This window comes from Notolabrus celidotus, chromosome 16 (genome assembly GCF_009762535.1).
Source record: "Notolabrus celidotus isolate fNotCel1 chromosome 16, fNotCel1.pri, whole genome shotgun sequence".
In the NCBI taxonomy this organism is placed as follows: Eukaryota; Metazoa; Chordata; class Actinopteri; order Labriformes; family Labridae; genus Notolabrus; species Notolabrus celidotus.
In genome coordinates, this window is record NC_048287.1 from 20733085 (window position 1) to 20746176 (window position 13092).

General features: G+C 40.5%; 1 protein-coding gene across 1 annotated transcript in view; it reads left to right on the forward strand.

Annotated features, from left to right (window-relative positions):
• The window catches only part of akap9 (A kinase (PRKA) anchor protein 9), an 88226-nt gene that overhangs the window by 45755 nt on the left and 29379 nt on the right, over positions 1 to 13092 (forward strand). The window contains 4 exon segments of the mRNA XM_034704938.1: positions 904 to 1010; positions 1335 to 1519; positions 3989 to 4215; positions 9830 to 9992. Of these exon segments, the coding sequence (XP_034560829.1) occupies positions 904 to 1010; positions 1335 to 1519; positions 3989 to 4215; positions 9830 to 9992 (682 nt within the window).

The window sequence follows — 13092 nt, forward strand, 5'->3', positions numbered from 1 at the left end:
AAATAGACTATAATTTTAAAAAGATAAATAGAGAACTTTTTTAAATCCTGCAGGTTTTTTCCTTGCAGCACCTAAAAGAGACAGAATCACATAACTTACACTTGATTTAAAACGGCTACTAGAAGACACAGAGGTGAAGAGATACACATACGATACAGAGGAGAGTAGAGTAGAATCATTACATGTGACTTAAATCAGTTTTTACAGCTGTGTCCTGTTTACAGACTGTTTTTTATTTGCCTTTTTAGGGACTGGAAATAGGTTATTGGTCTTATTCATTGTAGCATCTTATTCTGGATTATTGTCCGACCATAGGGAGCTTTTGCATGTTGAACCAATCAAAAAAGGCTGAAAATCAGATTAAAACACCAGGCTCATGGAGCTTTGGACATGTTAAAGTATACCATATATAATATATATACATTGATACAAAACTTTTGTATCCTGTATTTTGATTAAGTGTAACATTTTTTTTTACTAACTCACACATGTAGGGATATACTAAGCACATTTTTCTGCAACTTGTGTCTGGTCATGATGTGAGCTGAGAAGCAGAGCTGTTCTTCTGCTCTTCCTCCTGCAGGTGGAGTTGTTGCCTGCTGAAACCGCTCTGTCTCAGGTGCACCTGTTGCCATAGCAGCACAAAGATAGTAGTGTTTCACTGGGCTCTGAGGGAGTTAGAAGTGCGTCTTTGTGTCTGTGTGTCTGTGTGTCTGTGCGCGCTCGCAGAGGGCCAGTGTGTGTGTGTTGACACTGCGCCTTATTTGAATTCACTTGAACTAATGGTGGCACACACAGACACGCTGTCGTCTCCTCCTGTGCAGAGTTTTCAGGGAGCTTTTATCAAACTGTAACTTTACAATGACGGGGCTGCTGTCTGTGTTCTCTCTGCTGCCCGTCCAGACCTTGAAGAAGCCAGACGATGAGCGAGGAGAAGTTGAGGAAGAGGAAGATCCAGGAGGGACGAGCAGGAAGCGAGCTTGGGAGTCCCCTGATAAAGACCCTGAGAGGTATTGACAGAAACTTCATTTACTTCTGTTGTGTAATGATAGACATGCTCCACAAAGGAAAACAGTCTCAACTTATTGACTTTTATATCGACTTTCTGTCATCAAGATCTTGCTACTTTGAATGCTTTACATAAATCAGGAAGAATATGATATTGATTGACTTTTGAACCACAGCAGACTTAATTTAAAATCTTTCAAAGATGGACAAATATGTTTTTAATTGTTTCAAGATTAATTGTTACACTGCAGACATTTAGGTTATGAAACTCTTCTTCTCAGTGGTTTCTATTAACGTTACTGTGTTGTTTAATTTGCCTCTTTCAGAAATGTCTTGCGGACTGCAAACCAGAAACTCAGCCAGGTTCTTGTTGACGTCCTGAAAACTACAGCAGCAGCAGAAGAAACAATGAGCCTCCACATGAAGAGTCTGAGAGACGCCTCCAGTGGAGGGCAGCAGGCCTCACTGCCCCTCTCCTCCACACAGATAGCCAACAGACCACAATCTGCCGGTAAGTGAAGTCAAAGATAAAGTCCATCTACAGCATCTCTGCCTACACTGATTCAGAAGGTACATTTAATCTCCTTTGACGTCTCCTCTTTTTTCGTCTGTGCATTAATTGCAGTATGATCAACTGCTGCTCAGCAGTTATCTGCTCCAACAACAACATAATACGCCAAGTTGCAATGGTTTCCTGTGCACAAACAAACAGAAAATTTAGCAGAGCTGGAAACTAGCAATATAACCAGCAGCGCCCCATGAGTCTTTTTTTCAATCACATTTATTCCAGCTTTATTTGGACTTTTGCAACGACACAAATGCTTTCCTTCTAAAATAGAGTTCTGCATCAAGGTAAATAAATAAGGAGACTTTAGGTCTTTTCTCGATAATGGAAAAAACGCAATTGGCGTTCATGTCTGTGTAGAGTTGTCATGTGGAAATTAAACTCAACCACAAGCAAAAACCCCTAGGCACTGTCAGACCTTTAATTCAGAAAGTGGTGACTCCATGGGAGCTGAGCACAACAAAGTCCCATGTTGACGAGGTAGTTATAGAAACTTTTAAAACCATGACTACCAGCTAAAATAAAGCTTACTGGTTGGATTGCCTTACTTTGGAATCAATAAACAAATTTGCTGAAGGGGTTTTTATTTTTTTTGTACAAGTAAAACATAAAATCCAAAATCGTGGGACCACTATGAAAGTCAGCATAGTGCTGGTAATATTTATTTATGGTTGTCACTGCTTTATTTCAGCACATTGTTACATACGTAAGTAAGATTTATTACTGAGATTTTAAACTCTAAAATTAGACATTTTGGTGAAGAATTGATTGTAATTTTTTTTCCCACCTTGTGGGACAAGTTGTCTCTATAACCTGTGTCACTGCTGCACTGCAAACACTCCAGAACACTGTAGGTATCAGTTGTCAGTTGGGTCATTAAGGTCATTGATCATCTATTGCATGCCTGCATTCAGGTTATAGTTGCAGAACTCCTAAGTACTTACCTTATTTAGTAAATAAGGGGATCTAGTTAACTTTAAAACATTATTATGTATGTTTAAAGCCAGAAAAAGATTATTACCTGAAAACTTACAGAAGTTGTTTGTGTTTACATCTCATAAAGAGGCTCATAGATGGAAATTTAATTTCAAAAGTCCATACGCGCGCACTACATTAAAGCAAATGTGTGTTTCACTTTCTGGAGTTGAACGTTGGAATTCTCTGGATGATGATATAAAATGCTGCTCTAATATTTTACAGTTTAAAAGAACGTTAAAAGGTAAAGTAATGGGGAACTACAAACTCATCCAGTACATCTGTATTTGATTGTTTCAGTGTTCATTGTTAAATTTGATGTTTGGTGAAAAGAGAAGGTGATTAACGGGTTAGCCGTCTGGTTTATTGGTAGATTATGTTATGATTAAAGGGAGGGGCAGGTATTATATGTTTTTCTTCTTCCTGCTCCTGTTTGTTTATGGACAGAGTATACTCTATTTTGTGAAGATGTGTATTGAATATGTTGTGTTGTCAAACACTGAAGTGAGCAAATACATTCTTATGAATGAATGAAAAATGCAACAACCAATGCTAAGCTACATTTAAATATCATGCATTTGAATATCTTTTAATTAAGTTTTAACAACAATACTGATGTAACATACAGGAAATGCAGAAGTGTGATTGTCGGGACTCAACACAGGAGTGCTGTTGAATTCACAGATTTCTTAAGAATTTTCATCATCTGAGGAACCATCTGCTGTTTTAATTTATTCATGGCAAGAAAAGTACATTTTAAGCATATTGTTTCAAATTCAGTAAAATTATCCTGTAAAGAAAAAACATTGTAATGACTAATGATGTGAATATTTCTGCACGCATGACTTCCTCTAAGTCCATGCTTTGAAAGATCCACTGCTCTATGTGTGTCTGCTGCTGTCAACATTGTTAAACTCTAAAAGTATATTTTCATATAACACGGTATAACCCTTTACTCCACTACACTAGACAAGTGTGTGCTGCTGTTATGATGTTCGCCTAATAACGGAAACCTGATGTGGCATATATGCAGATTACGTCACGTGAACTTGCCTGAAGGCTCGGTCATGGGAGCGTGGTGTACTCAGTTGATCCGGATGATGTATGCGCCTACACTCGTGTTGTGGGTTTATATTTAGCATTGCCAGCCAGGCTTCCTGTTCTGTTATGTATACAAATATGTAATATAAGCTACACAAAATGCATCATCATGTTGGAGTAAATAGTTCAGAGTAACTCTAATTACTGTTCTTTTAGCATGTAACGTGATTGTGCTGATTATTTTATCACACAGCATCTCTTTTAATTGTGTCAAGCGGGTCAAGAGAACATCTGCAAACCTGCAAAGGAAGCTGTGAGACAGCTGTTAGTCACATACAGATGACAATCATTTTTAGGTCTGTGTGATATGTTTCAGCTCTCTCTACCTCTGCTCATCAGGTCTCTCCACGGAAAGTTGCCCTGATACCGGCGCAGAGGACATGAGTTTGTGGTTCAGGGAGACGGAAGCCGACGAGGGTCTGGAGCTGTCCCAGCAGATGATTGACAGCCTGATGTTGGGGGCGGGGACACAGCTGGAGAACGAGGAATATCTGATGGGCATCGGCAGCCGACTCCAGACGGCTCTGAAGAAGATGTTGATGGCGATCACCGACACCACTAATCAGGTACAAACCCAACACTTTCTGGTTAGCTGTGTGGGATCGATCCACTGATATGTGCTCGTACTTGATGGTGGAGAAACACTGGTATCAATCTCTTTTTTAAACTGAAAAAAGTAAACAATCACATTTCTGAAAATGCCTCACTTGAGGATACTTCATCAATAAACCAGGATGTGAACAATAAATTCCTGAACCTTTGATGCCAACTTTCAGTACATAACTATATAAAAACTTGATGCTTTTGATACCCATCCTCTAGTCAATACTTCTTTTAGCTAAAATTGGTTCTATGGTTCTAAAATTGGTCAGAAATTTTATATCAATTTACTAATGAAGCACATTTTGTGTGAAAGAAAAACACAGGAATGTACAAATAAAATGTCAGATACATGTGATGGGGGAATTTAACTTGCAATAAAAACAATGTGAAAACAAACAGCTGTGAACAAACAACAGATTAAACCTTCTGTGTGGTCTGACCTGTCTTGTTGATGCCATTTAAAAGGATAAGTAAAAGAGACGGCTCCTAAAAGATTCCGATGTCTGAACAGTCCTCTGTGTGTGTGCGTGCCTTAAAGTTACAACCAAACAGAAAGCTCTGGTACTGACACATTCAGGCTTTGTCAAAACATTTAAATACACACACTCGACACTGTTAACCCCCTCTGTGGATCTGCACTAGGCCTGTTCATGGACACATAATAGGAATGAGACTGCAGAATTTGGCCGGCAACAAAGTTGGCCTGTTTCGAACTCGCACACAAAAGAGCCGCCTCATTTCCACTGGTTGCCTATAGAAACGAGTGGTATTTACACTGAGCTTTTGTCTGCTCGGTCCGCCTATCGTAGTCCAGCCCCCCCTGAGGCTGTGCATGCAGAGCGCCCGCTGCGTTTGGTGTCAGCCCACAGAGACGGGGCCACTTTATCTAGGCCATGGAGTGTTACAGTAACTCACTGCACGGCACATCTTCCCCTCGGCTGAAATTCATGCCTTACTCACGCTCAGATGGATTTTATCTTGGCGGTCTAAAAATAGCTTTAAAGGAATATCTACATCAGAGTGTGTGTCGGTTTGACATTGTGTACTCAGTTATTTAGATGTGTGTTTGTTTTTTGTCAATATCTCAATCACAACACTCTTACATCTTTCTTCATTTCATTTATTTTGTATCAAAGAATAGAAAATGATCTGATTAATTCAACACAGATTTTTTTACATTAACTTTTTCACTAACACTTATTTCTTCTGTAAATGTTCATATCACAGTGTCACGACTTAAACAATTCTGATAAGCTGCACTAATGTTAAAAAATATGAAAAAAGATTGCATGTAAATTTGAATAATATCTCCTATAATTAATCAGATGTTTGGCTACTCTTTAAATGCCCAGATTGAATTAAATCCACTGGTTCCAGCCTCAAAAATGTAAATATTTGGGTTTTGATTTCAAATGTTCTGTTATTTTTCACTGCATATGGGACTAAAATGAAAAAAAAATTATACATCGACACGTATTCTGGGAAATTATTCTACTTTTTTCAAGTTTCTGTCATTTCAAAGACCAAATTTGGCCAATAAATGACTTCAAAATAAAATCATCCTCAGTTTCAGTCTGAGTAAAGACGTATTTAAGCTTTCCAGAGTAGATCACATTGTACATTTTCACCCCTAACATGTACACAAAATTAACAGCCCAATAAACTCTTAATCAACAAAGCCTCTAATGGTTTCTTCAATGATCATCTTGCTTCTATTGATCTGTTATCCATTAGTCTTGTCTGTGAAGCGTCGTGGGCAGAGATTGATGTAACGAGCCGCTCAGGAATGTAAAGTGTCGTTGTTAACTTGCTGTTGTAAATAATTTGCTCGGTCAAGATGTTTGCTCACTCTTCATTATAAGCCGGTGAGAGGTGGAAATTGTTGATGTGCAGTCAGCGTGACATGCCGTGCAGAGACTGTAGGTGGGACCAAGAGGCAGCAAGTCACAACACCGTAATTACTTTTGCAGCTATGTACAGAGGGGATCAGGTTTGACAACTTTCTGTGGGAAGGGCGTGTGTTGTCTGTGGGTTATTTGTGTGTACAAGCAGAGCATGTGATCTATTTGCAAACCTACCTGGCTCTTATGATTAAAGCCACACCTGCTCCCCTCCCACTTGTGGTGAACAGTATCCTGCTCTGAGCAATCGGTATAGGAAGTGGAAGAGAAACTCTCCTGTCCTCACCTGTGAGAAACTCCTTTGGAAGTTTTGGATTTTTATCATTTTTCCCCGTGAAGCATGTGGGTAAAGTGTAAAGGAGTAAAGGAGTGATGGTTGAGTAAACCTTTCCTGACAGGAGAAAGAGATCCGGCCACAGTGAGGAATATTATGGAGCGAGCAAGGGAGCATGCGTGAAGAGGGAATGACAGCAGTCCTAGGAGGAAGTCAGAAGTGAATGACTTAAGACCTGAGCGCTGTCAGTTCACTTCCCGTAGACAGCTGCCGCTTGGACCACACAATTAAGAGGGGCCACTGGGAGGCTACCCTGCAGGTCGGGGGTTGCTACGGACGGCAAAGCGTTGTTAATGAATCTCCAGAGAGAGAGAGAGAGAGAGAGAGAGAGAGAGTGAGTGAGCAAGAGCGAGAGAGGCGAGGAGAGCAAGCCAGAACAGACGTGGGGGTGTGAGCTCCACTGAGCGGGATGATACGGTTTCACTATGAAGAAAGAAGGTCAGAGAGAACAGCAAGAGAGACGTAGAGGATTGTAGATCATCAAAGAGGACAAAAGAAGACGAAATGTCTGCTGTTGTGTTTGCAGACCTCATGTGGTCGTTGTCAGGAGTGACTTCTAAGCTGGCAGACGGGGATGTGACTTCCACCTGCTGCAGAGGATGACACTTTTTGACAGGGCTGTAGAACTCAACTTTGCTGGATGATTTTACTCTCAACATCAACACCTTCATCTTCGGCTTCAATTTGAGATGACGTGAATGCAACCCTGTTCACTCGTTGTTTACTCATCCTGTGGGTGTGTGTGTGTGTGTGTGTGTGAGTGTGTGTGTGTGTGTAAAACACATAGAAACTGTTGCTTGGAGCCATCCACAACGTTGCTCTCTGCTTCATTCCCCACCGGACTTCATGCTCATTTGCACAAGCTCAGCTACCAGATAACAGCCGGCAGAAACCTCCTTTGATGACTCCAGAAAAGCAGCTCGGACATATCAAACCAAAGCCCCTTTTTTCACCCATTCATCCTCCACTATGGATTCTTACCGCTCGTACTGGAACTCGAGCATGCAGAACACCACGTGGGTGGAAGGGGAGGACCAGGACGTGTACGAGGTGGAATCCCGCGTACCTCTTCCCCGACCTTTCCCTCTATGCGACACTTTGAACGAGAAAAATGCTGTGGTGGTGCAGACACAAATATCGCATGTCAATCACAGGACTAATGGTCACCTGCTTAAGGTTATCTCTAGAATCTCCCTGCCCACTCCTCCTTATACTGTAAGTTTACACCTCACAACTCTGCCATGTATCTTTGGTTTGTGTTATTCCAAACAGTCAGTGTGCTGTGCGTGAAGAGAACTGTGCTGCTAAATATTTTACAGGTACATTTCGCTGCCTGTTTAATGTAGCTCAGAACTGCACATGCAAATGTAATGCAAGTTTAATATCGCTCCACATAGCATCACAGCAGCTCTGTCTGTGAAACAGTCAGTGAAAGATTATATTGCTTCTATGTAGGAGGGTCACTTTACCACTTCCTGGTTCCCTCATTGTTAAAGTGAGACCTTTGCTCAGAGAGATACTGTAATCTATGGAAAGTAACTGTGAGCATGCACGTGTGTGGGATAAAAGGTTATTGCATTATGATGATTTCATAGGTGATGCTGTCAGTCCTCTGACCAAAAGATCATAATGCACATATGATGTCATTAGCTGTGTTTTCCTGCTACACCAGCATGAAGATTTATTTTGATATTGATTTCTGCTCAAGTTGCATTTCTTTCCATCGTCTGTTCTCACATGTTTAAGTCTGTCCTTTGAACATACAAGGAGAGAGACCATGTACTGTGAGTTCAGAGCCTTTGTAATTGTAGCGCGTCCTCATTTGTTACAACAAAATGCTTAAAGAGCTCACAGAGCCATGTCAACTATGATTGGAAAAGCTGCACATTTTCTACAGGAGTCCTACAAATATTGAACAAAAATCGAGCTTGCGTTTAAAGCAAGCGGCAACCTCCGGTCTACAAATATGAGTCCAATGCAGAAGTGTTAAATGCTACAGTTCATTGAGGATCCGCTTGAGGCTGGCTCCGGAGGTACCGGAAGTCACATACACATGAATGGGAAAAAGACGATCTTTACAGCAGAAATAAACATGTTTACAGCTTGGTACAAAAGACATTTCTCGATTGGCTCTCACTGTGAGGGGGGGTGAATTTTTTTCTAACGCGGCAATTTCGAAGATATTGAGATTACAAGTCTTCCAATGAGAAGCACAGCTGACTGCGGGAACGCTGCAGCTGTTGGCTCGGAGGCTCAAACTCCGCCTCTTTATGTCACAATGGCTCCACAGCAGCAATATGGCTGCCGCCGCCGATTGGTCTAAAAACAGCGCTTCAGAAACAGATGGATGACATCACGGATACTACGTCCATATTTTATACAGTCTACAGTTTAAAGTGGACAAAGTATGCTTTTCAAACAGGCTGGGAGATGTAGTTGAAAATAATATCTCAGTACTTACAAGATATTGGGAGGGATTGGGTATTTAGTGTGTTTTGGGAAATGTGACATGAGATAAGACACGCCTTCATGTCGCTGTGAGGAGATGATTGGTTCTGAACCTCATACTGCAGTAACACAGTAAAGGAGATCATACTCATTGTGAGAATCAAGTATATAGAATTATGTGCTGTTGGACACATCAGAAAAAACTATTTTCCAGGTTTGAAAATGCACGTGAACGCCTGCTTAAGTCGGAACAACATCTCGGGCTATTTATTGGTGCTCGACTTTTGCAAACTGATGTCATATACGTCATCAACATGGTGGGCAAACTATGCTTTAGTGACCTAGACTCGTTAGAACAGTTATTTATTAACATTAGTATGGCATTTAAACCTTGTTAACAAGTCAAGTGAATTAGCTAAAGCAATAGTTTAGTATTTATCAGCATCCCTTCTTGATTAAACAGTCAGGTAACATTAAACACGACTTTCTGAATTGAAAGCAAGTGAACACTGAAAAACGTCTTCTCAATTAGGAAACCGGGACCATCTGAGAAGCACATAAATGTTGCTTTATACCAGACTAAAAAAGATAATTCATTATTTTACTTTAGCTCCTGCAAAGTGCAGCTGTATGTCCTCATATTGACATTTGGTGTCATAATTGACTCTTTTTTTTTACAAGAAAGATCCTGTATCTTTACTAAAAAGAGCTTTAGAAGCTCCTTTCATCAGATCCTCCACTCCTCTCCTGTCCCCCTTTAAACTGACCTTTAAGTGTAACATGAGTGTGTAAGTCTAAATGGAAAATAACTGATCATTCATGTTTTGTTTTTCTTTTCTGTGTACTTTTTGCAAAATCCAGTCCTGTGCTGAAACTCTCCCCTTCCCCTTTCAGCTTGAACATGCCCGGTTGGCCCAAACCGAGCTGATGCGGGAGTCTTTCCGCCGCAACCAGGAGATAAACGTGCTTGTGCAGAAGCAGGAGGAGCTGCAGGAGAGGTTGTCTGAAGAGGCCAGAGCGCGAGAAGAACTCGCTCTGGAGCTTCACCGGGCAGAGGGTCAGTTCTTCTGGATTAAACCTTTCTTTATGTCATGACAAAAAAAGACTTAGAAGCTTCTAAAGCCATGCACTCAATGCAGGCATGAATGAAATACTGAAATCTGATGAGTCTGATGATGTGAGAATGTGTGTCTGTGTCTCAGAATGATGACTAGAAACAGAGCATAAGGCACTGAAGTGAAAATGCATGCATGCATGTGTTTTTACGAGGAGGGGGGTGTAACAGGGAGTGATGGGATCAGCTGTTTGAAAGGGAGAGTAAAGGAGGTGAGACCATCTGGGGTGAGAAAATAACAAATGGTGATCTCTGCGTTTCAGCCTGTCTCTAATTCGTGTTTAAACGTCTGATTACATGTGTGAAGACTCATTTATGAGGGATAATGTCTGGAAGAAAACAACTTAAAATCTGTAAATCTTAGCTCATCAGAAAGTCCATTTTTAAAAGAGTTAAAGAGCAGTGACGGCTCTGGTTTGGGTTGAGAGGCAGCCAACTTCATGTCTCATCCATGTCAGAAACAGCTGGTCCACGAGGGTCAACTGTTACAGCCACACTCGCGCTCTCTAACAACAAACTCAGTCTACTGCGCTGGCTTACAGTCCTTCACACACAATTTGGCAAATGTACGACGGGGGTTTCTTTCTTCCTTTGCGTACACACTGATTAATGGTGAGTTTACAGCCTTTTCTTAATCTCAAACTGTCTTTGGACTGGAGGAGTATCCTGTTCTGCTGTTTGTCTTCTGTAATCCTACAAGGGTGCTTAAGATTGGCAAATATTTGCGGTCATAAAAAGCTTCAAAGTTTTAAAGGCTAGAGAGCCCACATGGTAATCTGTATAGAGAAGAGAAAGAAAACTATTACTGAGAGCTGCTACGTGCTTTTTTGACTGAGTCTTGTGAAATGTTAGTCCTAGTTTCCAGATCACAGGGATGTCTTAAATGCATGTTTGTGCTCGACCAGTACTCACAAAGCAAAGGAGCAGTAAATCAAAACATTTTAGGTGATAAAACCTGAGAATATCTGTCATCAGAACATCAATGTAGTTTGTAATGTAGATTGATGAGAATGAAGCAGTGTTTTTTTTTAAGAAAGTAAATTTACGTGAACAAAGTTGTAGTTCTAATCCATGGTTAGCCTTAATATTATTTTGAATGGAGGTATTGGAGGAACTGCCTGACCTAAAATGAAGAATGTGGAGCGTCTTGTGAAGTTATACTTAATACAGGTTTCACAAATTATTATGATTTTAAAAAAATGTGCTCAAGGAAAAAGGTTAACGCAAAAAATATAAGTGTTTGCTTTTCATCTTTTCAATACAGTCATAATTCACACAGCTGTGGCGACAAATCTCTTTACATTTCACATTAACTGAGAGAAAAGAAAGGACCTGCAATCCCACCTAGGGATGTCGGGATTAACCGGTTTCACTAATAACCGCGCTTAAAAGTGTCATGGTTAATCTAATCGTGAAGGCTCCACGACACCGAGTTTTTCTAATGTCTCTGCCAAAAAGGGGCCGGTACATTATGCTTGGTGCAACTTGTAAACGAAAAATGAGTGACACGTGTGCAGAGTTTCTCTGTCATTTAAAAGTGCAAGGCAGTGTCCTCCGCCCATACCTGTAACGCCCATAGACTGTATAAAATATGGACGTAGTATCCATGACGTTACCCATCTGTTTCTGAAGAGCTGTTTTGAAGCCAATCGGCAGCGGCAGCCATATTGCTTCTGTCGTGCCAGTGTGACGTAAAGAGGCGGGCTTTGAGCCTCCCAGCCAACAGCTGCAGTGTTCCCACAGGCAGCTGGGCCTCTCATTGGAAGACTAGTAATCTCAATATCTTCGAAATTGCCGAATTAGAAAAAAATTCACCCCCCTCACAGTGAGAGGACATGGAGAAATGAGCTATTCAGACTACACTCATCTTTTGTACCAGGCTGTAAACATGTTTATTAATGCTGCAAAGATCGTCTTTTTCCCATTCATGTGTATGTGACTTCCGGTACTTCCGGAGCCAGCCTCAAGCGGATCCTCGATGAACTGCAGCTTTTAACACTTCCGCATTGACTCATATTTTTAGACCGGAGTTTGCCGCTTGGTAACGCCCCAGATCCCTTCAGAGTCAGATGGTGTTTTCATGAAGAACACTGTTTTCATTTTTAACTGCGAAATTAAAGACTTGTTGGCAGCGTTATATTAAAATCTGTCCAGTGCAGCAGAAAAGGCGCAGCCAAAAACAGCACAAAAAGAAAAAGGGACTAAATAAACATTCCGCGGAGGGCGTCTATTTTATTCTCTACAGGTGAGGTCCTCCCTATGACACCTGTGTCCGAAAATAAAACATAACGCATAGTAATTGGCATAATCATGAAACCTTGATTATTTCTCTCACAATAATCGTACCACCAAAATCTCTAATCCTTGCATCCCTAATCCCACCCAAAACCCACAGACTTGATTGTGTTCATTTCTAAAGAGTGTATTCTGCGATTACAATGGATTCCCGAACAAACAAAAGCTGCACATCAAAATCTTATATCAAGACTATCAAAAAAGACACAAACAGACAGGTCCCACAAAGAACACAGCAGAAGCTTTTTATACAACTAATTCATCATATTTTTTTTTTTTTGCATATTCTTTTCAGAGTCCGGATTTTTAAAATTCTCCTTGATGTGCCAAAAGATTCAGTTTTTTGTTATTTGTGAAACCTAGACTAAAGTAAAACTTCACCTCATGCTCCACATTTCTTCATTTTGTGCAGTCGACTGGCTGCTCCTCCATAATCCCATCACAACAACAAAATTGGGAGTATCTTGCAAATTATGGTTTGCCTGTTAAGATGCTTCTTATCGATGATTCTGAACTTATGTATGAATGTGATTAAGTCAGCCCTTAAAAAAAGAATAACCAGTCTCTTAAGCTGGCTATTTAAACTCTCCTTTAAAAGGAAGACAATAATCCTTTACTCCGTACTTCTATGAAAATTATAAATTATTAATAATTATCTCTCTTCTGAATGCCAATTTTAAAGGTGACATATCATGCTTTTTTCATCAATATATATTGGTCTAAGAGGTCCCAAAAACATGTCTTTAAA